At 41.6% G+C, this 27,489-nt stretch overlaps 1 protein-coding gene across 5 annotated transcripts in view; it reads right to left on the bottom strand.

Moving 5' to 3' along the window:
* The window catches only part of GSDME (gasdermin E), a 90,202-nt gene extending 63,407 nt beyond the window's left edge, over positions 1-26,795 (bottom strand). For all 5 annotated transcript variants that reach the window (XR_014066632.1, XR_014066633.1, XM_081533890.1 and 2 more), the window contains exons 1-3: positions 26,739-26,795; positions 18,592-18,821; positions 13,262-13,454 (exon numbers count right to left, since the gene is read on the bottom strand). Coding sequence is in view for 3 of the 5 variants with exons in the window: in XM_081533890.1 (XP_081390016.1) it covers positions 13,262-13,454; positions 18,592-18,802 (404 nt within the window). In the remaining 2 variants the exon portion in view is untranslated. The remainder of the gene's footprint in view (positions 1-13,261; positions 13,455-18,591; positions 18,822-26,738) is intronic.
* Positions 26,796-27,489: the final 694 nt, after the last annotated feature.

Genomic DNA, 27,489 nt, shown 5'->3' with positions numbered 1-27,489 from the left:
GTGTATTCTTGCCACCTCTTCTTAACATCTTCTGCTTCTGTTAGGTCCATACCATTTCTGTCCTTTATTGTGCCCATCTTTGCATGAAAAGTTCCTTTGGTATCTCTAATTTTCTTGAAGAGATCTCTAGTCTTTCCCAATCTGTTGTTTTCCTCTATTTCTTTGCACTGATCGCTGAGGAAGGCTTTCTTATCTCTCCTTGCTATTCTTTGGAACTCTGCATTCTAATGGGTATATCTTTCCTTTTCTCCTTTGCCTTTCACTTCTTTTCTCAGCTATTTGTAAGTCCTCCTTACAACCATTTGGCCTTTTTGCATTTCTTTTTCTTAGGGATGGTCTTGATCACTGCCTCCTACAATGTCAGGAACCTCCGTCCATAGTTCATCAGGCACTCTATCAGATCTAATCCCTTGTATCTATTTCTCACTTCCACTGTATAATCATAAGGGATTTGATTTAGGTCATACCTGAATAGTCTAGTCGTTTCCCCTACTTTCTTCAGTTTAAGTCTGAATTTGGCAATAAGGAGTTCATGATATGAGCCACAGTCAGCTCCCAGTCTTGTTTTTGCTGACTGTATAGAGCTTCTCCATCTGTGGCTGCAAAGAATATAATCAATCTGATTTCGGTATTGGCCATCTGGTGATGTCCATGTGTAGAGTCTTCTCTTGGGTTGTTGGAAGAGGGTGTTTGCTATGACCAGTGCGTCCTCTTGGCGAAACTCTGTTAGCCTTTGCCCTGCTTCATTTTGTACTCCAAGGCCAAATTTACCTGTTACTCCAGGCGTTTCTTGACTTCCTACTTTTGCATTCCAGTCCCCTATAATGAAAAGGACATTTTTTTTTGGATGTTAGTTCTAGAAAGTCTTGTAGGTCTTCACAGAACCATCACCTTCAGCTTCTTCAGCATTACTGCTCAGGGCATAGACTTAGATTACTGTGATATTGAATGGTTTGCCTTGGAAATGAACAGAGATCATTCTTTCATTTTTGAGATTGCATCCAAGTACTGCAGTTTGGACTCTTGTTGACTATGATGGCTACTCCATTTCTTCTAAGGGATTCCTGCCCACAGTAGTAGATATAATGGTCATCTGAGTTAAATTCACCCATTCCAGTCCTTTTTAGTTCGATGATTGCTAAAATGTTGATGTTCACTCTTGCCATCTCCTGTTTGACCACTTTCAATTTGCCTTGATTCATGGACCTAACATTCCAGGTTCCTATGCAATATTGCTCTTTACAGCATCAGACTTTGCTTCCATCACCAGTCATATCCACAACTAGATGTTGTTTTTGCTTTGGCTCCATCTCGTCATTGTTTCTGGAGTTAGTTCTCCACTTATCTCCAGTAGCATATTGGGCACCTACTGACCTGGGGTGTTCATCTTTCAGTGTCCTATCTTTTTGACCTTTCATACTGTTCATTGGGTTCTCAAGGCAAGAATACTGAAGTGGTTTGCCATTCCTTTCTCCAGTAGACCATGTTTTGTCAGAACTCTCCACCATGACCTGTCTTGGGTGGCCCTACACGGCATGGCTCATAGTTTCATTGAGTTAGACAAGGCTGTGGTCCGTGTGATCAGATTGGTTAGTGTTCTGTGATTGTGGTTTTCAGTCTGTCGGCCCTCTGATGGAGAAGGATAAGAGGCTTACGGAAGCTTCCTGATGGGATAGACTGACCGAGGGGGAAACTGGGTCTTGTTCTGATGGGCGGGGCCATGCTCAGTAAATCTTTAATTCAATTTTCTTTTGAAGGGTGGGGCTGTGTACCCTCCCTGTTGTTTGACCTGAGGCCAAACTATGGTAGAGGTAATGAAGATAATGGGGACCTCCTTCAAAAGGTCCCATGCAGGCACTGCTACATTCAGTGCTCCCAACCCTGCAGCAGGCCACTGCCGACTGAAACCTCTGCCAGAGATTCCTGGACACTCATGCACAAGTCTGGGTCAGTCTCTTGTGGGGTCACTGCTCCTTTCTCCTGGGTCCTGGTGCACACAAGATTCTGTTTGTGCCCTCCAAGAATCTGTTTCCCCAGTCCTATTTAAGTTCTGGTGGCTCTATGGTGGGATTAATGGTGACCTCCTCCAAGAGGATTTATGCCGTACCCAGGTCTGCTGTACCCAAAGCCCCTGCTGCCGCAGCAGTCCACTGCTGACCTGTACCTCTTCAGGAGACACCCAAGCACAGTTCTGTCTCAGTCTCTATGGGGTCTCTGGGTCCTGGTGCACACAAGGCATGTTTGAGCCCTCTGCTGCTGCTGCTAAGTCACTTCAGTCGTGTCCAACTCTGTGCAACCCCATAGACAGCTGTTCACCAGACTCCTCCATCCCTGGGATTCTCCAGGCAAGAATACTGGAGTAGGTTGCCATTTCCTTCTCCATTGAGCCCTCTGAGCCCAGCCTTATCCACCAGGGGGCAGACAGCAGAAGCAAGAACTACCACCCTGCAGACTGCAGAACAGAAACCACAATTACAGAAAGCTAGACAAAATGATATAGCAGAGGAACATGTCCCAGACAAAGAAACAAGAAAAAGTCCCAGAAGTACAATCTACTCGAAAAAGAATTCAGAGTAATGACAGTAAAGGTGATCCAAGATCTTGGGGAAAAAATGGAGGCACAAACCAAGAAGATACAAGAAATGTTTTTAAAAAGAGCCAGAAGATTTAAAGAACAGAGATGAACAATATAATGAATGAAAAATACACAGAGATGAACAATATAATAAATGAAAAATACACTAGACCGAATCAGTAGCAGAATAATGAGGCAGGGGAATGGATAAGTGAACTGGAAGACAGAACTGCAGAAATCACTGCTGCAAAACAGAATAAAAATAAAAGAATGAAAAGAAATGAGGACAATTTAAGAGACCTCTGGAACAACATGAAATGCACCAATATTCACATTACAGTGTTCCACGAAGGAAAAGAGATGGAGAGAGGACCTAAGAAAATATTTGAAGAGATAATAGCTGAAAACTTCTGTAATACAGGAAAGGAAACAGTCACCGAAATCCAGGAAGCACAGGGTCCCACATGATATAAACCCAAGAAAGAACATGCCAATATAAACATGCCAAGACACACAGCAATCAAGTTGACAAAAATTAAAGACAAAGAGAAAATATTAAAAACAACAAAGGAAAAGCAACAAGTAACAAGAAAAGGAATTCCTGTATAGACATCAGCTGATTTTTCAGCACAAACTCTGCAGGCCAGAAGGGAGTGGTATGATATATTTAATATGATGAAATGGAAGAACTTAGAATGAAGAATAGTCTGCCCAGCAAGGCTCTCATTCAGATTTGACAGAGAAATCAAAAGCTTTAAAGGCAAGTACAAGCTAAGAGAATTCAGCACCAGCAAACCAGCTTTACAACAAGTGCTGAAAGAATTTCCCTAGTTTTCTCAGGGGAGAGGGCACAACTAGAAACAAAAAAATCACAAATGGGAAACCACACCAATAAAGGAAAATATACAGTAAAAGTCGAAAGTTATCCACACACAAATATGGTATCAAAAGCAGCAACTATGAAAAGATGAGAGTACAAATGCAGGAAATGGGAAATGCATGTGAAATTAAGAAACCAGCAACTTAATATATCCTTTTATATGTATAGACAGCTATAACAAAACCTCATGGAAACTGCAAACTAAAAAACAATAGATACATACACAAAATGAAAAAGCAACCCAAACACAACACTGAAGATACTCATCAAATCACAAGAAACATGAACAAGAGAGGAAGGGAAGCAAAAAGACCTACAAAAATAAATCCAAGCAATTAATAAAATTGTATTAGGAACATACATATTGATAATTATCTTAAATTTAAATGAACTAAATGATTCAACCAAAAGATATAGACCAGATGAATGCATACAGAAACAAGACCTGTATATAAGAGAACCTCTTCAGATCTAGGGACACAGACACTGAAGGTGAGGAGACAGAAAATGTATTCCACGCAAATGGCAATCAAAAGAAAGCTGAAGTAGCAATACTCAGAAAAAAACAGACTTTAAATTACTGTAACAAGAGACAAGGAAGGACACTACATAATGATCAAGGGATTAATCCAAGAAGAGGATAAAATGATTGTAAATATATATGCACCCAACATAGGAGCACCTCAATATGTATGCCAAATGCTACAGCCATAAAAGGGGAAATAAAGAGTAACACAATAATAATGAGGGACTTTAACACCCCATTTACACCAGTGAACTGATCATTCAGATTGAAGATCAATAAGGAAACATAGACCTTAAATGACACAATAGACCAGATGAACTTAATTAGTATTTATAGAACATTCTGTCCAAAACAGCACTTTCCCCTCAAGTGCACATGGAACATTCTCCAGAACAGATCACATCTTGGGCCTCAAATCAAGTGCCAAAAAATTTAAGAAAACTGAAATCATATCAAGCTCCTCTTCTGACCACAACACTGTGAGAACAGAAATCAACTACAAGAAAAAAAGCTGTTAAAAAAAAAAACAACCCACAAACATGTGGAGGCTAAACAATATGTTACTAAACAATCAATGGATCACTGAAGAAATCAAAGAGGAAATTTAAAAAATATCTAGAGACAAATGACAACAAAAACATGATGATCCAAAACCTATGGAGCATGGCAAAAGCAGCTCTAAGAGGGAAGATTATAGCTTCCAACAAACCAAAACTTCCAACAAACCAAAAGTCCAACTACAATCTTACCTCAGGAAACAAGAACAAACACAAATAAACAACCTAACCTTACACCTAAAGCAACTAGAGAAAGAACAAACAAAACCCAAAGTTAGCAGAAGGAAAGAAATCATAAAGATCAAAGCAGAAATAAAATAGAGAGATGAAGAAAACAATAGAAAGGATCGATGAAACTAAAAGTTTGTTCTTTGAAGAGATAAATAAAATGGATAAACCTTTAGCCAGACTCACCAAGAAAAAAAAAGGAGAGGGCTCAAATCAATAAAATTAGAAATGAAAAAAGAAAAGTTATAACAGACACCACAGAAATATAAAGGATCATAAGAGACTACTATAAGCAACATATAAAATGGAAAACCTAGAAGAAATGGAAAATTCTTAGAACAGCAAAACCTCCCAAGACTGAAACAAGAAGAAATAGAAAATACTAACAGACCAACTACAAGTACTGAAATTGAAACTGTGATTTTAAAAGTTCCAACAAACAAAAGTCCAAGAACAGATGGCTTCAAAACAAATCTATCAAACATTTAGAGAAAAGTTAACACCTATCCTTTTGAGACTGTTTCAAAAAAAAAAAAACTGTAGAGGAAGGAACACTCCCAGCCTCATTCTGTGAGGCCAGCATCACCCTGATACCAAAGCCAAATAAAGATAACAAAGAGAAAGAAAATAAAATTACAGGCCAATATAGAAGAACACAGAAGCAAAAATTCTCAAAATACTACCCAAATCCAACCATACATTAAAAGGATCATACACCATGATCACGTGGGATTTATCCCAAGGATGCATGGATTCTTCAGTGCAAGCAAATGAATCAATATGATATTCCATATTAACAAACTGAAGAATAAAAACCATATGATTTTTGTTTATGGTGTTACAAAGTGTCCTAATTTCATTCGTTTACATGTGCTATCCAGTTTTCACAGCACCACTTATTAAAGAGGCTATCTTTGCCCCATTGTATATTCTTGCCTCCTTTGTCAAAAATAAGGAACACTTCCGAACACCATACACAAAGATAAACTCAAAATGGATTAAAGACCTAAATGTAGGACCAGAAATTATAAAGCTCTTAGAGGAAAACATAGGCAGAACACTGTATGATATAAATCACAGCAAGATCTGCTATGACCCACCTCCTAGAGTAATGGAAATAAAAACAAAAATAAACAAGTCAGACCTAATTAAACTTAAAAGCTTTTGCACAGCAAAGGAAAACTATAAACAAGATGAAAAGACACCCCTCAGAATGGGAGAAAATAATAGCAAATGAAACAACTGACAAAGGATTAATTTCCAAAATATACAAGCAGCTCATACAAGTCAATACCAGAAAAACAAACAATCCAATCAAAAAGTAAGCAAAAGACCTAAAAAGACATTTCTCCAAAGAAGACACACAGATGTCTAACAAATACATGAAAAGATTCTTAACATCGCTCATTATTAGAGAAATGCAAATCAAAACTACAATGAGATATCACATCACATTGGTCAGAATGGCCATCATCAAAAGGTCTACAAACAATAAATGTTGGAGAGGATGTGGAGAAAAGAGAACCCCCTTGCACTGTTGATGGGAATGTAAATTGATACAGCCACTATGGAAGACAGTATGGAGAGTCCTTAAATATTTAGCAATAAAGCCACCATATGACCCAGCAATCCCACTCCTAGGCATATACACTGAGGAACCCAAAATTGAAAAGACACATGTACCCCAATGTTCATTGCAGCACTATTTACAATAGCTAGGACATGGAAGCAACCTAGATGTCCATCAAGAGACGAATGGATGAAGAAGCAGTGGTACATATATATAATAGAATATTACTCAGTCATAAAAAGGAATGCGTTTGAGACAGTTCTAATGAGGTAAATGAACCTAGATGCTATTACACAGAGTGAAGTCAGAAAGAGAAAAACAAATATTGTATACTAACGCATATATATAGAATCTAGAAAGATGGCACTGATGAAATTATTTGCAAGACAGCAAAGGAGACACAGACATAAAGAACAGATTTATGGACCCAGTGCCGGGGGAGGAAGGAGAGGGTGGGAGGTACAGAGAGAGTAACATGGAAGCATACATTATCATATGTAAATAGATAGCCAATGGGAATTTGGTGTATGACTCTGGGAACTCATGACTCTGGGAACTCAAACCACGGCTTTGTAACAACCTAGAGGGGTGGGATGGGGGAGGGGCAGGAGGGAGGTTCAAGAGGGAGGGGACATGTGTATACCAACAATGACTCCTGTTGATGTTTGGCAGAAACCAACACAATACTGTAAAGCAATTAAAAATAAATTTTTTAAAAAACACATGATCATCTCAATAGATGCAGAAAAAGCTTTTGACAAAATTCAAACCCATCTATGATTTTAAAAGACCCTCCAGAAAGTGGGCATAGAGGGACCCTAACTCAAAATAATAAAGGCCATATAGGACAAACCCACAGTTAACATCATTCTCAATGGTGAAACACTGAAGGCATTTCCTCCAAGATCAAGAACAAGACAAGGATGTCTACTCTCACCACTTTTACTCAATATAGTTTTGGAAGTCCTAGCAATCAGAGAAGAAAAAGAAATAACAGGAATCCAAGTTGGAAAAGAAGTAAAACTCACTGTCTGCAGATGACATAATACTATGCACCGAAAATTCTAAAACACTACCAGAAAACTACTGGAGCTCATCACTGAACTTCGTAAAGTTGCAGGATACAAAATTAATACATCAAAATCTGCTGCATTTCTATCACTAACACCAAAAGGTCAGAAAAAGAAATTAAGGAAACAAACACATTGATCATCACATCAAAAAGAATAAAATACATAGGAATAAACCTACCTACAGACACAAAAGACTTGTACCCAGAAAACTAAAAGATGCTGATGAAAGAAATAGAATTATGACACAAACAGATGGAAAGATATACGATGTTCCTGGATTAGAAGAAACAATATTTTCAAAACGACTACAATATCCAAGGCTATCTACATATTCAATGCAATCCCTATCAAATTACCAATGGCATTTTTCACAGAACTAGAACAAAATTTTTTAAAATCTGAATGGAGACACAAAAGACCCCAAATAGCCAAAGCAATCTTGAGAAAGAAAAACAGAGCTGGAGGAACCTGGCTCTCTGACTTCAGACTTTACTACAAAGCTACAGTCATCAAAACACTATAGTTCTAGCACATAAAACAGAAATACAGATCCATGGAACAGCATACAAAGTCCAGAGATAAACCCACACACCTATGGTCAACTAATCTATGACAAAGAGGCAAGAACACAAAATGAAGAAATGACAGTCTCTTCAGTAAGTGGTGCTGGGAAAACTGGACAGCTACACGTAAAAAATGAAATTAGAACATACCCTAACACTATACACAAAAATAACTGACCCGAATACAAGGCCAAATTCTATAAAACTCTTAGATGACAACATAGGCAGAACACTCTCTGACATAAATCACAGCAATATCTTTTTTGATTCAACTCTAAGAGTAATGAAATGAAAACATAAATAAACAAATGGGACTTAGTTAAACTCAAAAGCTTTTGCACAGCAAAGGAAACCATAAACAAAACAAAGAGAGCCCACAGAATGGGAGGAAATATTTGCAAATGAAGCAACCAACAAGGAATTCATCTCCAAAGTACATAAAAAACTGATGCAGCTCTATATAAAAAACAAAACAACCTGATCAAAAAATGGGCAGAAGATCTAAACAGACATTTCTCCAAAGAAGACATACAGATGGCCAAGAGGCACATGAAAAGATGCGCAACATAGCTAATTATCAGAGAAATGCAAATCAAAATTACAAAGAGGTATCATCTGTGGTCCTAGGGATAGCTTTTATGCCCAACAATGCTAGATAACTGTTATATATGCATGTACCTGGGTTTTTTTAATGCTAGGTGAAGCTTGTTTTTGAGGTGTGCACACATGTCACAGACAATAAAACAAATACTCTGAATGCCAAGGACTAAAATAACTTGTAAACAGATGACAACTTATCTAAATGACCTGAAATAAAAATGACTGCAAATGAACCCTCAAGAACATACAGTACTTAAGCATTACTAATCACCACTCCCAAGGCCGTGCATGTACCAAACAGCCAGTTTTATCAACATGATGATGCTGTGGGAGTAAAAAGACAGGCAGACTACGTAGATAAGAATTTATTATTCCAATATGCAGTAACAAGAATGTTAGGTTGACATGATCTCCATCCTATGGTCAAGTCTTCCTCATCTTTCCTCCCCTTGTAGCTCAACTTTACCTCTTAGCAACAGAACAAGGAAGAGGTGAGTCTGTGATAAGACACGTCTTCCATTTCTAGACTTTAAATGTATTTCCAGTGTTGCCCCTTCCCTTCTCCCTTCCACACAGGCCATTACTTCCCCATCACCTGTACAAAGAACAGAATGACTAAACTCTCCCAAGATGATCTCATGCCTTTGTGCAGGCACCTCCAGGTGGGTGGGCCGGCTGTTCATATGTGCTTGCTCAGGACGGTGCCTGGAACACTGTACACCCCCTAGGTACTCTCACTGGGGACCTGGGTTCATGCCTCTGCCTTTACATCTCCTGTTATAATTTTAACTACTTTTATCTCAGCCAACTCCTTTGCTTCACAGCACTTCAAGAATGATATAGAGGAAAGAACAGGAGCTTTGGAGTCAGAAAATCCTGGGATGAATCCCAGCTGCAGCACCCAAATTGAGCTCTGGGACTGAGAACAAGTCACTTCTGCTCCCTGAGCCTTAGATCCTCAGGCCTAAAGGGAGATAGCTGTGTAGAGGAAAGGAGATGATGCCCATAAAGTGCCCAGCACACAGTAGCTGCTCAGCAAATACCTCCCCCTCCCTCTCTCCCTGTGCCCCTACTTATAACTGCTGGTCTTAGCCTCTTTTTCTGAGAATATTTTCTCCCATCTCTACTCACTGACTTCTCCCCATATGCTTCCTATTGGCACAATCGTCTACACCTGAATCATAATGAGAGAGAAACCTATATTGGGAAATGTGATTATAAGCATGCCAAACTGTGGATCTTCAAACAGAAATAACAAGACTGCAAAATAGAAACACACTATAGAGGGCTGACTAAAGACAGGGACCACCAGCCCTTCTGCCCCTCTTCCCTCTCATTTGCCAGACGTAGCAAATAAAAATATAAGACCCCAAGTTAAATTTCATTTTCAGATAAACAGAGAATATTTTTCCAGTATGTCCCTAGTAGGTATTGTAGTAGAGAAGGAAAATGCCTCTTTACCAAAGAAGAAAATCAGGAGAGAAAAGATAATTAAGGTCATGACTACCAGAGAAAGAGGTCCCTTCTACCTCATGTCACCAGAGCGAGCTTAAAGTTCTTTGAGAAAGGGAATTCTTGCCCCCAAGTCCTAACGCAGTGGAGTCCTGGAGTTCTAGAAAGTGCCATGAGGCAACAGTCAAATAACAACCACTGTCCTTAAACTCCATTAACCTCAGAGCTTAGTGGAAAGGTGGATGGGTTTTGAAGACCTCAGGTGCTCAAGCATCCTCATTATCTGTACAAAGTCTGCCCACCAAATGATTGATACATGAGTTTTATGGTAATTTTTATTGATTTTTAAACAGTATTTTATTCAATGAGCAAACATATTTCATATAATCCTAAGAACACTGGAAAAGAGGAGATAAGCTACCTATACACAAGTGAGTTTTCTCAATATATTTGGGTGGGCATTTTCTGTTTTAAAAAGGGTGATAAACTACACAAGAAAACACACATATGTTTCTGTACAAATGGATATATCATCTCCCGTCAGGATTACTATAATAAGCTCTCAATAAGAAATATCATCTCTTATCAGGATTATTGCAATACCCTCTCAGTAGGACTCCTGGCTTCCGCCCATTCCGTCTCTGTTCAGCTGCCAGAATGATCCTCCTAAAACATGTTAGATCCTGTCACTTCTCAAAGTCTTCCAGTGTCTTCCTACCTCACTCAGGAAAAGAAAAGTGAAAGTCGCTCAGTTGCGTCCGACTCTTTGCAACCCTACTGACTGTCACCTGCCATGTCCTCTGTCCATGGAATTCTCTAGGCTAGAACACTGGAGTGGGTAGCTGTTCCTTTCTCCATGGGACTTGCCAACCCAGGGACTGAACCCAGGTCTCCCTCATTGCAGGCAATTCTTTACTGTTGAGCCACAAGGGAAGTTCCAAGTGAGAGTTAAAAGTTTTTTCAGTGACCTGCAAGGTCCTACAGGGCCCCTCTGACCTCACCTGCTCCTGCACAGATTCCCCAGCTCCAGCCACACCACCTCTGCCTACAACTTTCTTGCCCAAGACACCTTTACACTCACTCCCATCCCAAACTTCAAGTATGTTTTCTCTGATGCCAATTTCTTCAGGATGCCTTCTTTGGCCACTTTTTCAAATCATAACCCCCATTCCTGGCAACCTCTATTTCCCTTCTCTGCTAAATTTTTCTCCATTTCAGTGAGCCCCAACAATATACTATATATATCACATAGTTACATGTTGTCTCTCTCTCCCCCCAGAATATAGGGCAGAAATGCTGGTGTTTTGTTCACTTCAGAATCCTCAAGGTGTAGAACAGTATGTAGTAGGCATTCATTCAGCAGTTACTTGAGGAATGCTGAAGAAACATAAGGTAAAAATAATAATGTATTATCATTTTGAAACAGATGGAAGTTGGACCATAAAGAAGCTTCAGCACTGAAAAATTGATACTGTTGAATTGTGGTGCTGGAAAAGACTCTTGAGAGTCCCTTGGACAGCAAGGAGATCAAACCAGTCAATCCTAAAAGAAATCAACCCTGAATATTCATTGAAAGGACTGATGCTAAAGCTGAAGCTCCAATACTTTGGCCCCTGATGCGAAAAGCCGACTCACTGGAAAAGACCCTGATGCTGGGACAGACTGAAGGCAAAAGGAGAAGAGGGTGGCAGAGGATGAGATGGTTGGATAGCATCACCAATTCAATGGACATGAACTTGGGCAAACTTTAGGAGACAGCGAAGGACAGGCAGGCCTGGCATGCTGTACTGCATGGGGTTGCAAAGAGTCAGACACAAATTAGTGATTAAACAACAACAAATCATTTTGAAATAGGACGGAAGAGAGCAGGACACAACCTTTGAAGATATGACATAGCCAGAGGACACAACATAAATTGATTAGAACCAAGTGGGTCCAAAATGGTGGACAAGTCAACTTCCACTAGACCTTGAACCTCAGTGTACACTCATTCTAACACATCAAGCTGGCAAAATGACACATCCACAGGCACCATGACAGTCCCAAGGCCAACCAAAGACCAGAATGTGGGCTGTGGCCCAACTCTTGGAAATCTCTGCCACTTCCCCAAAGTAGTTGGAAAAACTCTCCCACTCATTAGCCTATGAAATTACACAGCTCATAAAGGCTGACCACGTCATATTTTGACACAGCTTTTGCCTGAGATGGCCCACACTCTGTCTGTGGAGTGTATTTCTCTCCAAATTCACTTCTTACCTATCACTTTCTCTCACTGAATTCTTTGTGATGAGACATCAAGAACCTGAGCTTCATTAAGTCCTAAAAACAGGTGTGTGATCTCAGTTGGAACATTATGGGTTTTGGCTGGGTTCAAGTCCCAATCTGAGTTGCAGGTTTCAGTTTTACTGAAATCTAAACAATGTGGAATTGTCTTCAAGATTTGAGAGTTAAAAACCAGCTCTTCCCCTGAAGTACCTCACCTGCTTTCTTCTTTCCCTAATCAGAAAATCATAAAGAGCCAGAGAGAGGAGTGTGGTTTTCCCACTTCTGATAATAATATTCCAAAATGTAGAACAGAGCGTTCTCACTGTTGGTATTTTATAAGTCATATGATTCTTTAAAAGTACACATTTGCCTGAAGTAACATCCTTTTAAAGTGCTTCCCAAGTGTCCCCGCTCGGGCTAAGAACAATGAAAGTCCAGATTAATGGGTGAACTGCTCATCACATTTCAGCGATGGGCATTCAGTAATGTTTGCTGATACAAATGACCTTTATTTTGGCCACACAGCATATGGGATCTTAGTTCCCCAATGCTCCCTGCATTGGATGCCTGGAGTCTTAACCACTGGACCACCAGGGAAGTTCCCACCGAATGACCTATAAATGAGAGACATGGGACTTCCCTGGTGGTCCAATGGTTAAGAATCCGCCTGCCAATGCAGGGGGTGTGGGTTTGATCTTTGGTCCAGGAAGATTCCATACGTCACAGGGCATCTAAACCCATGCTCCACAACTACTGAGCTGACGCGCCTAGAGCTTGTGTTCCACAGCAAGAGAAGCCACCGCAACGAGAACGCACCACACTGCAACTAGAGAATAGCCCCCACTCACCGCAACTGGAGAAAGCCCACGCACAGCAACGAAGATCCAGCACAGTCAAAAGTAAACAAATAACTTTTTAAAAATTTAAATGAGAGGTGCATTCAAGTCAAAATGCCGAGCAGATTCCCATTACCTCTCCAGGGCATCTCCGATGAGCTGCTGCAAGTCCACCTCCTGCTTCCTCAGGGTTCCAAAGGAGGAATGACTCTCCACAAGGCCTTTGCCACCAACATTCAGCTTGACCTTCCCCAAGGCTGTCTCCAGGGTCCCACTCACATGGTTTTCAAACTTGCCCTCGTATTTCACAAAGTCCGACTCCACGACCACTGCAGTGAATAAGACATGCAGAGGAATCTGATGAGAAAGCAGCCAACTCTGTGCCTCAGGTCACCTAGCTTTCCAATCCTGCGGAAACCATGGGAAACACGAGGTCTGCACTCAGAACGGAGAGCCGGAGGCCACGCTGTATGGACAAAAGAACCTGGACGCTGACTGCGGGTATGGTGTATACTGGTGGCCAGGGACTCTACTGAGTACTTTTTTGTTTTTTCATCTTTCAAGTCCAATATACACACATATAGACATGTGCACCAAAAGTATCTTTAAAGTTCCACAAATAATTTTAAAGTAAACATCTGTTTAACTGCTATCCAGGTAAATAAATAGGATGTTTTAAATGTGTGCTTTGAAGATGAAGGGACTGGATGAGGATGACACCTAAGTAGAAAGAAAACAGCAGTCTGGCACTCTGCTCACCTACCCACCCAGGGCATGGCCTGCCTGACCCAGTATCTGGCAGATCAGCCGCCTGAACCTGTCCCTGGGCATCTTCCCTTCCCCCTGGTGGCCTTGAAGAACACTCCCCTGGCTTTCATTACCATCTCCATTCAAACAGTTCTACCCACATTTAGCTGTTTATATCTGACCTCTACCCAGTCATTCGATTCCCTATCAAGCAACTTCTTATCTCTGTGTTCCTGATAAAGTCAGTGAGCATGCCCTTCCTCCCTGCTTCCATCCTGGAGTACGCAAGCTCCAGACTCTCCATTCTTCCTTCCTGGCTTCCCAGACAATAAAGAATTATGCCACCACCCAGCTGGTGTCCCAGCTTCAGTTAGCTCCCCTAGGAATTGCCATGTTCCTCATCAGGTCACATCAGGTGACTGCTATCAGACTACCTTTAGGATCTGCCTTTTTTTTTTAATCTGAACACCAAGGTAAACATGTCCGAGGATCTTAGTGTTCTCAGGTCTCTATATGTCTCCTGTTCTCATTTTTAATTGAACCAAATACTACCATAAAAATAGTCTCAGTCACCATCATTCAAAGAAGGCTACACTGAGAGGCTCTCAGGAACCTGACACTGGCCTTTTTCATTTTCCTGACCCAAGGCTCTCCTGGGCTCCTGGTGGTACTTCATAATGGATTCAAATCTACTGGGAGTCTGAAAGGCTTCTTTAAACCTAGTCACTACCCCCAACACCTATACTTCTATCACTCCAGTCAAGAAAACCCATTCCTCAGCCAGGGTTAATGAGAATTAATCATCACTCATTATCTGTGAAACTTACAAAGTAAATGATTATCTCCACCAAAAATAAGTTTATGAAAATGCCCCCAAATCAAAGCCTTTTCCTATTTACATCTTGAGAATACAAACATTCTGGAAAATGATTTGGAAAGCAGCATAGAGCAGCTGTTAAGAGCTCAAGATTTGATCACTATTCTAATGTTCCTAGTTGGGAGACCTGAGTATCATCCATCTCCCTGAACCTCAGGTTTGTCATATGCAAACTGGAGATAATTAATAATATCTACCTGATGGATTCTGCTGGAAGCTGATGTCTCTAAACCATGTAATACAGAGCCTGGCACACAGCAAGTGCTCAATCTATCCACTGGGTTTAGGCCAGAGCAACAACATTTCCCAATAAACAGGACAGTCCTGGGTTGTACAAAGTGCTACACAGATAGAAACTCTACCTTCAGCTCCCAGTTCTGGTCCCCATCAGGCTTATTACCACTCCTTGAAACTCTGACCCCAGGACTGGACCCCACAGTAGCTGGGGATAATCAGGACTGTCTGTATATTCCAAAATGCCATGCAAGACACAGACACATTCTGAAATAGATGTCATCTGTGCACATGTCTGCATTGAGTCATCCACTGCTGCAGGTGGAAGGGAAAAGTGATGAAGCCAACAGGCTGTCACTGGGACAATCAAGTTACTATCCTCTAACCTCCACATTCCGGAACACAACACAACACTCCAGCGTTGTTGCCGGGGCAAGGATGACAAAGGTGAGGCATTCCGAACCTGCTCAGCAGACAAAGAAGATGGCACCGCTCATCACAGCCCTAACACCCACAGGACACAGACCCAGGGGTGAGCTCCAGCCTCAGCTGATGAACATACGTGGGACTTGCTCATCTCAGGGACTGCCACTGGCCTGACCCATCTAACAGGAGCTGTCTGGACACCACAAAGAGGCCAACAGCACAGAGTGGTGAATTCCAATTACTCAGTGGTTCATGGGCTGCTCTGTGATTTTTTTTTTTCTCTTGCCTTTCCTCATAGCTAGTTGTTATACCATTCAATAAATGTTCTACCCAATATCCAGGAGGAAAACATGACATAAATCATTATCAATTCACTTGCCCATTGCTTGACAGCTCTGATAATGGGCCTGGCTGAAGACACCACTGGCTAGAATGCTGGTCTGGAAGAAAGTTTAGAGATTATTTGTCAACTCAAATCATCTCCTCTGTCACTTTTACCATTTAAAGAGAAATGCAATTACAAAATTAAAGAACTTTAAAGCTAAAAGAAGACTTGAACATCATTTAGCCCAGTAATTAAGAGCTGATGGTATGGGAGGGGGGTTCTGGAAGGGGAACACATGTACACCCATGGCGGATTCATGTCAATGTATGCAAAACAAATACAATATTGTAAAGGTAAAAAATAGATAAATGAACTAATTTAAAAGAAAAAAAAAGAGCTGATGGTACTTTCATACATCACTATATTTCATAAAGTTGTGTAGGAATGAGTACCAAAAGTCTTTGAAAAGCTCCCAACTTCTGGTCCAGTAATTGTATATTTAAGAATCTGTGCTACCCCGATGTTCACGGCAGCATTATTTACAATTGCCAAGATATGGAAGCAACATAGATGTCCATCAATAAAAGAATATATAAGGAATATGTGGCATATATATACATACACACACACACACACACACATACATACACAATGGAATAAAACTCAACCATAAAAAAAGAATGAAATTTTGCCATTTGCAACAACATGGATGGAGTTGGAGGGTATTTTGCCAAGTGAAATAAATCAGAGAAAGACAAACACTGTATGTTATCACTTATAGGTGGAATCTAAAAAATAAAACAGTGAATATAATAAAAAAGAAACAGATTCACAGATACAAACTAATGGTTACCAGAGGGGAAAGAGAAGCAGGGAGGGGTAATATGGGGGTAGAGAATTAAGAGGTACAAACTGCTATGTATAAAATAAATAAGCTACAACAATACAGCACAGGGAATATAGCCAATATTTTATAATAGCTATAAGTGGAATATAGTTTATAAAAATTTTGAATCATTATGTTATACACCTGAAACTAATAGAATATTGTAAATCAACTATATCTCAAGAAAAACAAAAATTTTAATAAAAAAAGAATCTACGCTAAAACAATTGTTTAAAGGAAAAACAACAACAAAAAATATTCATTGCAGCCCTATATACAAAGCACTAAATTGGACTGGTTAAGCAAATTAGGGTGCATACACACTCCTTATTGAAACAGTACTAAGAAATATTTAAACCATACTAAGAAATCTAAACATATAAAGCTAAATAAAAATTAAATGAGGAGTATGCCTTGTGTCACAAGGTCTTGACCTCCTTGGCCAAAGCTGAAACCCCTCTCATCAGGTTTGCTGTGGAAATTAGAAACTCTCAGATCTTAGGAAGCTGTTGCCTATCCCGCCTTACACGGCAGTTTTCTTCTGGCCTACCAGAGTGAGCACTGGAATGCACACACACACACGCACACTGACACTGACATTTAATCAGGACTGTGGGATGAGATCCGGAGAAGGCAATGGCAACCCACTCCAGTACTCTTGCCTGGAAAATCCCATGGATAGCGGAGCCTGGTATGCTATAGTCCATGGGGTCGCAAAGAGTCGGACACGACTGTGCGACTTCACTTTCATATTAAAATTACATGTAGTGTGTTTCCAATGTTATTTTTCAAAAATTAGATGCAGAGATTAAAAAGATACAATATAATGGAAATTAACACTTGATGGAGAAATTTTTGTTGACTTGTTTTCTTGCCTTTCTGTATTTTATAAATACTTCTCTGTAATAATGAGGAGTATTTTTGATGTTTGACGTTTCAAGATCACTACCTCCTTTTCTTTCTGTTACACATCTGGGCAATCGGGTAAGAAACTTCAGGTATTCTCTCCATCGGCACCAGCAGGAAACTGAAGCCTGGCAAGCCCCACGCATACAGAACCCTCACCACACCTCCTATTCACTAGAACAACCAAGCCCATCTTTTTCCCCCTTCTCTCTAGTTATTTTTGGACCAGCCTTGGGAATCTACCATGTTCTCCCCAGAAAAGCTTCATTATGTGAGTAATAAAATCTTTCACACTCTCCTGATGGATATGGGGCATCATCAACCTCAATATTAAACCAAATTGGGAGCGGTAGAACCTCAGTCCACTTATACTGAGGAGCCACAACATCTACAAGTGGGCATGTTGTACTTTTATACCAAAAATTGCAATATTGGAACTCCTCTGGTAGAAAGAACAGTGGGTAGGAATCTGCCTGCCAATACAGGAGACACGTGTTTTATTCCTGGTCTGAGAAGATTCCACATGCCTCAGAGCAATTAAGCCTGTATGCCACAACTACTGAAGCTTGTGTACCCTAGAGCCCATGCTCCGCAACAAGAGAAGCCCCTGCAGTGAGAAGCCCATGCACTGCAAAAAAGACCCAGCACAGCCAAAAATAAAATAAAATAGAATAAAAGAAAAAAGAAATAGAAAACAGAATAGATATGTCTTTAAAAGAGTAAGCAACGTATCAGGAGAATTGATTATAAGGTATGGCTTTATAATCACTCAAGACAACATGTGGCTTCCCCAGTGGCTCACTGGTCAAGAATCTGCCTGCAATGCAGGAGACGTGGGTTTGATCCCTGGGTGGGGATCCCCTGGAGAAGGAAATGACAACCCACTCCAGTAATCCCATGGACAGAGGAGCCCAGTGGGCTATAGTCCATGGAGTCACAAAGAGTCAGACATGACTGAGCGACTAAACAATAACAACAACAACAAAACAACAAGACAACATGTGTCTAAAAGAAGAATCATCTCCCGATCTGGAACTAATTGTAAATATAGCCAAAGAAACATACCTGGACTCAGAAACTGGTCTTCTGTGAGTACATCTCCAAGAGTGACAGATAAAAACTGGTACTTGGGTCTCTGCCAGCACCAGTATCTCTTTTTTTTGGTCACTAGACTTAGAAGTTGTAATTTATCTGAGTCATTCAAGTTTGATACTGCGATCAGGTTACCTCCAGCATCAACTTCCTTAAGAAAATTCCGTGTTGCTTTGGCAAACATTTTGAGAACTTCAGATTACCTGAAAAAAAAATATATATATATATATATATAGGAAGTTATTATTTCATGACGTTTTCCTGAAATTACCTTATTTCTTCCTAGTATTAATCAGTATTCATGAAAGAATATCTTCTCCTTAGAGAAACCCCTAGCTTGAGTTCAGTTGATGTCTAAAAAATAAAAAATTGAAATACTGAAAGAGGATATAAGTATAAATCAGGATAGGCTAGGTTATGCCTCCAAATCTCAGTGGCTTATAGTCACAAAGGTATATTTAGTGCTCACACTACACATTCAGTACAGGAGGCATTGCTCCTTGCAGTCATTCACAGATTCAGGCTAAAGGGACAGCCACCCTCTTGAACATCATCAGTCACCAGCCAACAGGAAATAAGGTTCTAGAAAAGTCTCACGTCAGGAATTAAATGCTCTAGCCCAAAACTGACACATATCACATTCACTCACAATTTGTAAGAACTAGGCACATGGCCTCAGCCAGTCATAATGGTCACGAAATACCAAATATTTGGAAGACAGAGACCTGGGAATATCTGTTGAACAGCATACTGACTACCCAAATTTGCATCTCACTTATGACTACTTCTTTGAAGGGTCGAATGTGCTTTATCTCTACATTGTGTGATTTCCCTTGTCCATAAATGTAAAGTGACTAGCTATTACTTTTAAACCCAGAAATGAAAAGCCCAGTCACTCTTCAGCTGGAGGGGAAAAAAAGAAAGACACATTGGAAGATATAAATGTACTATATTCACTGGAAGATGTATATACTTTTCAATAAACTGTTAGAACAACTGGCTAAACATCTGGGGAAAAAAATAAAGTCAGATCCCTATCTTATGCCATGCATGCATGCTAAGTCACTTCAGTCACACCCAACTCTGTGACCTCCCAGACTGTAGCCCACCAGGCTCCACTGTCCATGGGATTCTCCATGCAAGAATACTGGAATGGGTTGCCATTTCCTCCTTCAGGGGATCTTCCAAACCCAGGGATCGAACCCGAGTCTCTTGTATCTCCTGTGTTGGCAGGCAGGTTCTTAATCAACCAGCACCACCTGGGAAGACCCATCTCACGGCACACACAAGAGCAAATTCTCAGTGGATTAGAGGGTTTTTAAGGAAAAGTGAAACCATAAAAGTAAAAAGACAAACAAATATTTGTACAATTGTAGGATTAGAAAGACCTTTAGAAAGACAAATAGCAAACTGAGAAAATGCTTATAATACAAAAAACTAGAATACTTAACATATAAAAAAAACTTTTGCAAAGTACATCAAGGGTTAAAAAATGGTAGTAGACACATGGACAAAGGTTATAAACAATTCACAATATATAAACTGCACATATCTGTACATATGCAAAATACATATATATGTGCACACATACATGACCATTATTACTCAAAAAACGCACAAATTGAAATAACTATCCACAAAGGTTAAAATTTCTAATGCAAAAGAAAGGTTAAAATGTCTAGTGCACAAGAACTGTGTTTTATTTATACTTGTACCCTGGTATCTGGAAGTCACATAGAAAACACAATTATAGAATTTAAGAGCTGAGATAATCTTGGATATTTAATTATTAATAGTTCAACCCTCCTTCTTTACCATGGATCTTCTCGAGAACATTAAAAATTTTTGTTTTACTATCATTAGTTCTTCTCTAAACTACCTTCTCTTAGATTATTTTATAGCCATCTAACCCTGTTCTTTTACCAGAGAACTCATTTATCAAAATATTTATTGAATCTTTCATTAATTATTCTTAAGTATGTACTATACCCAGGTAGTTTTTAAGCACTCAGGATACAGGCACAAAAGGCAGCCTCTCCCCTTAATAAGCTACTAGTTTGGTGACCAGATGGAGAAATAAACAGCTAAGCTTTATGCTAGATATTGACACAGATTGCTACAAGGAATGAACCAAGAAAAAGTCATCTAGATCAAGCTGGAGAGAAACATAGCGTTGCAGAAGTTGTCCTGAAGCAGACAGCATCACAGCTGCATTTTGTGGGCTAGGTAGTTCAGTTCAGTCTCTCAGTCGTGTCCGACTCTTTGCGACCCCATGAACCGCAGCACGCCAGGCCCCCCTGTCCATCGCCAACTCCCGGAGTCCACCCAAACCCGTGTCCATCGAGTCGATGATGCCATACAACCATTTCATCCTCTGTCATCCCCTTCTCCTCCTGCCCTCAATCTTTCCCAGCATCAAGGTTTTTTCAAATGAGTCAGCTCTTCGCATCAGGTGATGGGCTAGGTAGAAATGAGCCTAAGTCTGCAAAGGAGTACTGAGAGGAGACTCTAGCAGACGAGCAATTATAAAGGCTCAGTACTTGCAGGAAGTGGTGGAGAGGTGAAGATTTTCTACAATTTGGGACCAGCAAGGTCGTAGTGATCAAGAGACATGGGTTTGTGTAGCTATGCCCATCACCATTCCTTTGACAGACCTAGAGTTGCTCTGCAAGCTCTGGGACTGGTTCCTGCAGTGGACTGTCAGGTTCTAGAGCAGGGAGGGGCAAAAGACAAGGATGAGAAAGACTCAGTCTTGGTCCTGAAGGCCTGTGCCTCCCCTGCTGAGGGCCAGGGCAGCAGGAGCCACTAGAGGGGTTATATAGGGAGCAGTGTGATCAGAGTAGTCACTTAGACAGATCTTCTGGAAATGAAATAGGAGATCAGCTGGAAGGGAACAAGATTAGAGATAGATAACACAGGAGGATGCTGAACTACATCAGTGCCATAAGGGCAGAAGAGATGCTGGTTTGGTGGTTTCCCCAGAACTCTAGTTGGATGTGAGGTTTCTGATGAAAGACAGGAGACTCCGCAGCATGGCCTGCAGACAGCATGGACCTGACTTGGCTGATGAGATGGAGATGCCAGTTATCAAGAGAGGAAGCTGGGAAGAAGCAGATTGGTGGGGACAGTAAGGTAGTACTACCACTGAGAGAGCATCTAGGATAAGACAGTTTATTTTGTAAGGAAAGAACATTTAACAAAATACGGTCTCCTCAAGGACCTGACTTCCCTGGTGGCTTAAACGGTACAAAATCTGCCTGCAAAGCAGGAGACCTGTGTTTGATCTCTGGGTTGAACACTAGAATTCTCCAATGGAGAATTCCACGGACAGAGGAGGCTGGCAGGCTACAGTCTATGGGGTTTCCAAGAGTCAGACATGACTGAGCGACTATCACTCACTTTCAGTCACCTGGGGTATTTCACCCTGCTTTGCCCCAAGAGAAGAGCAGCAGCAGAACCTGCCTCAGTTCACCAGGGGTGTCAGGATCTTCATTTGTATGGTTTCCATTCTTTCCTGGGGCAACCGGGAAGGGAGTTCACTACCTTCAGATTAAACAGGTCTCTGAAGAACCTACATCAGGCTTGCTATTAAAAAAAATAGTAACAAAACCCATCTGCTATAGGCAGCAAAGTCTGAGTAATGACACCAGTCCTCCCCAAAGGGATTAGAGGATAAAGAAGGGGAACTCCTAAGTTAATTTTTAATTTTTTTTCAATCTAGCGTCAAACATAGCCTCTTGACAAGGTAAGTTGTTTGAAGAAGAGTTAACAGAAGTGACTACTGCTTCAGAGGTTTTTATTAGACTCAGACTTATTCAATCAAGGAACTGAGAATATATTCCTTGTGAAGCTAGAGGGTTTGGGTTTTTTTTTTTTAATTACTATATTTTAATAGACAATACATTTACATGGCTCGAGAATCTAAACTATGGGAAAAGATTCCCACTGAGAAATCCCATCCCTACCCATGGCCCATATACCTTTTCACCCCTCTCCCCTTCAGGTATATCACCTTCATGTTTCTTTATACAAATATAAAAGGAATGTATACACTGTTCTGCATCTTGCTTTCTATCATGTGCCAATATATCTTAGAGATCTCTCCATGGTGAGTACCCTCTGCATAATACAGTTTCATAATACCCCTTCCCATGGATATACCATTGCTTATTTAACCTGTCCCGTATTGCTGATCACTTGGGTTTACCTCTAAATTTTTATTACTACAAAAATGCCATACTAAATACTGAATGTATGTCCCCTTCCTACATGGGCAAGAAAAGGGGTCCCCAACCTCTAGGCCATGAACTGGTACCTCCTGTCTGATCAGTGGCAGCACTACATTAAAAATAAAGTTGACAATAAATGTAATGCACGTGAATCATCAGGAAACCATGCTCCCACCCCTGGGCCGTGGAAAAATTATCTTCCACAAAATCGGTCGCTGGTGCCAAAAAGGTTGGGCACCACTGGACAAGAGTATCTGAAGGGAGATTTCAAGAAGAATTGCTAGACCAATGGGTAAATGCATCGATAATTTATAGGTTGTGCCATTTTTCAGTTTCACCAATAAGGTATGAAAGTATCAGTCTCAGCAACAAGAGTAAGTTATCAATCTTTTGTATTTTTGTTAGTCATAGGTGAGAAATAGTATCTCAGTATACTTTTAAGTCATGTTATTTTAAAATAACATATAATTTAAGAGGCTTCCCTGGTGGCTCAGATAGTAAAGAATCTGCCTGCAATTCAGGAAACCGAGCTTCTATCCCTGGGTCGGGAAGATCCTCTGGAGAATGGAATGGTAACCCACTCCAATATTCCTGCCTGGAGAATTCCACGGACAGAGGAATCTGGCTGGCTATAGTCCATGGGGTCGCAGAGTTGGACATGACTGAGCAACTAACACACATTTTAATATAAATGAATTCAAGCATCTTTTGTTCGCAGCCTTTTTATATATCTTTTTCTTAACTGTTTGTGTTCTTAGCCTATTTTCTATTGCTTTTTCTTTATTCCTAGAAGCTTTCAATAAACTAGAGAGATGAGCCAAGATATAAGCTAAAAATTTAACACAATACAGTTTATCACGTGGCATTGGGAGCCAATAAGTTGCTAATTCTCAAACAACTGAAGTAACTGTCCCACCTGAAAAGATTAAATAATATGCCCAGAGTCCACTAGAAGATCTAGAACTCAAGCTGCCTGACACAGACAAGCACAATAATGCCTCAACTAGAAGTCAGATATCAGATTCAAATTTACAGAATGCTCCAATCCAAAAGAAGACAAAGATAACCTCCCTAGAGGTCAAGCTCAAAATGTTCATGGCCTAAAACTCCACTGCACTTTACAGCTGTACCAAAGAGCCTGGGCTCCCTCACTTGAGCCTGAAGAATTCCATTAGCAAACATCTCATCGGCCTCTGCGGCTTCCCAACTTGACTCAGATTAGAACTCAGAGAGTCAAAGTCAAGGCAGTAATGACATGAAAGCCCAGCTCAGACTCCTGGACAAGAGACATTAAAGGAAGAGACCAAAAAAGCAAGACAATGACACAAAATCAAACAAGCACACGGCCAACTAGGACCAAAGAATCTTAAAAATAGTTGCCAAGGTGGTGACGGCATTAGAAGATACTACAATTGCTCATGACCATCCTCAAGAGTGATTCAGTGTTATGGAATGACCACATCTTTGAGTTGCAAAAAACCTACCTCTTACCAATTCAGGATTCTTCTCTGGAGCAGCTCCCAGTTGATCATTGGGCCTCTGCTTCAATAGTTCTAAGGAAGAAACCTCAACATCCACTAGATAAAGAGGGGGTAACTATATGCTGAGTACCTGCTATGTGCCAGATACTGGCTAACTCCTTTCTACATATTTCCTCACTGAATCTCCATGACAATGCTCAGGAGGTATTGTCTGCGTTTTTCAGAAGTTGAAAGTAAAGTTCAAAGATGTTATGTGCTCAAGAACACGAGGAAAAAAGCAGCAACGCTGATATCCAGGAACTAGCTTGGTACCATCAGCTAGTCCTGGGGTTTCCGGGACTGGCCTGGCATTCTCCCGGCCGGCACGAACAGTGTCACAGGACATCAACATCAGGCAAGGCCACTCGGTGGTCATAATTAATCAAGACCAAAACAAGACCTTTTATAGTCTTATCTGACCACAGTCAAAATGTGAACACTGTCCAAACCACAAAAATGACCAAACACTCCCACTACCCCCAACAACTCTGACACATAAGTAACTGTGGTTTTCAGCCAAGGGCAGTTTTAGCCTCACTCCTTTCAGACATGATTTATGAGGATACTCTAGAGAATTTCCCACACTTTCTGGTGGCATCCAATCCAGAGCAAAGTCCTATTTCCTTAAACTCTCCCCCAAATTGCCTAGAAGCCCAAATTCTATAACTCCTTTCTGATACCCAGTTATGGAAAAACCCAGGGTTGCCCATGGAGCAAAGCCTCCCTCATTCAGCAAGCAATGACCTATAACCCCTTCAACTCCACCTGCTGTTCCCAAAGGTCTTTGACTAGAAGGCACTGAACCTTAAATAGAGAATTAGTGCTGAGCCCAGATTCCAACTGAGGTCCACCTGTCTCCCAAGCCTGAGTCCTGGACCACCTGCTCTGCTGACACCCTAATCAGGTTTTTTTTTTTAATTTGAACTACATATGATTCATTTTGTAGAGTGAGAAAATGTGCTCAAAAGGGTAAACTTCAGTTATGGTGGAAGCAAAACCATGGCTATAAAACATGCTATTTCCTCACTATCTAGGAAAACAAGACACTGCTCTCAGTACTATTGTCTCTTAACAACTTCAGCACATTTCGAATTGTTTTGTTTTCTAAACAACAAAGTGAAATTGAGTCTATTAACTTTAAACAGAGGTGTCATTCTTCTGTATCTTCCAATGCTTACAGCCCTGTGCCTTCATTTGTATAGTAAGGCAAATTAAAGACAAGGAACTCTATCATTTCTTTCTAAAATAAAAATCTGAAATAAAAAAACAAACAGTGGTCACAGGGCAGGCGTGAGCTTGTAAAAGGGTAAGGCAGCAAAGGTTTGGGGGAAGTGGAATAAACAACAGGCGACTGATTAAGTAAAGAAGAACCCATTGGTTCCCCTTGCGGTTCAAAAAGAACAAAAACAAAAGCACTTCTGGAAAACCTAAGGAGATGCTGAGGGCTTGGGCGGTATTTCTCAGATCTAATTGTCTGGCTTCATCTTTTCCCGGCTGTTTTCGTTTATGAGCTCATTGGTGGTGGCTCCGGAAAACGATTAATTTACTCTACACTTATTCAGCTGTTCTGACTCAGCAGCACTTTTCATTCCACTCCAACTAAATTGTCTATTTGCCTCTTAAAGGCATCCATCGATCCCAAGGCATCCTTCCTTCTCACCAGTCCTCTGAACGGAGTAGAATCTCAGTGAGAGGGTTTTTCCGAACCGGCTACAATCCATGCAGTTCTAAGACAGCCCTCTGGTCTTTGCTGGTCAGGTGCACGCGGACCGGGGTCCGCGCGTGGAGGCCCCGTGAGCGCGGTGATGTCATCCCATCCAGGCCGAGAGCTACCAAGGCGGGGGAGGCGGGTGGGGCGCCTGGCCGCCTCCTCCTCCGTAAGCTCGGGGCCCAGGATCCCCGACGCCAGGGATGGGGACTCGGTCCAGGCCGGAGAGAGAATTCCACGCCGGCCCCCGCCTTCCTTCCCAGCACACACGCGCCCCCGCGCGCGGCCATCTAGAGCCTAGCCAGGAGAAACCGGAAGACAAAGAAAGAAGGAATGGGGAGGGGGCGCAAAGAAGGGGGACAGTGGGTACCCGCTGCCCTAGCAACAGCCAGAGAAGGAAGTGGCAATGGGGTGGAGGAGGAGAGGACAGGGGATGGGATGGGATGGGAAGGGGGTGGGGGGACGGGGGCTGGAAACGGGGGAGAGGGGGGACGCCTCTCCGGCGTCCAGCTGCGGGTCCAGCCGGCGGTCCAGCTGCGGGCAGCCCACCCATTCGTCCCCCTTAGGACTAAGGGGGTGTCCCAGAGAGAAATGGCCGCGCGGGCTTGGCTCCCCAAGGTTAAGGCCGGACCCCAAACAGCGAGCCCAGACACCCAGACTTACCTCCCAGCTGCCTCGCGCCCCGTGCCTGTCGATTCGGAGGAGCCCTCGGGCCAGGACGGGCCGGGGCGGGGGATCGCGAGGGAAGAGGGCGGGCGGCAGGACCTTTGCTCGGTCCCCGCCCCTTGGAGCCCGGCGCGGAGGCGGGAGGAGTGAGCTCCAGAACTGGCACTGGGGAGTGTTGAGTTCTGGGGCTGCCCTCAGCAGGGCCTGGAGAGACGTGGGGCTGCCCCTTGGAGTCCCATATGCTCTGGGCATATCCTGAGTTACCCCACTTCCTTATCAGTAAAACTGTCCCTGACTATTCCAATTAAAAGTACAGCCAGTCCACCACCCTACAGGAACACGCCCTAGTTCCTTGCATGCTTTATTTTTAGGATTTCATACTTACTTCAAGCATTGTCTTTCCCTAGAATGCCAGCTCCACAAGTGCCGGGGGGCGGGGGGGGGGGAATTTTGTCTGTTTTGTTCACTATACCCCGCACCTAGCACAGTACCTGATGGATGATAGTAATTGAGTTAATTAATGCATCCTCTTGTTCATTGCTCCAACTAGACTGCGAGATCTCACTCATCTTTGCATTGCTTGGCACAGGGTAGGTGAACAATTAAGTAATGGTTGTTGGACGAATGAATGAATAGAAATGGTCGAGAGAGAGAGGTACCCTTTTTGTCCTCTGCCTGGCCACACTGATTAGAGAGTTTGGAAGAAAAAGAATTACTGTCTTGGTCCTGTCAAGAGACTTTGTATCCA

Source organism: Giraffa tippelskirchi, chromosome 10 (genome assembly GCF_054371585.1).
Source record: "Giraffa tippelskirchi isolate mGirTip1 chromosome 10, T2T-mGirTip1v1.2.pri, whole genome shotgun sequence".
In the NCBI taxonomy this organism is placed as follows: Eukaryota; Metazoa; Chordata; class Mammalia; order Artiodactyla; family Giraffidae; genus Giraffa; species Giraffa tippelskirchi.
Note: the sequence above shows the minus strand (reverse complement) of the source record. Positions and strands in the feature narration are given on the sequence as shown.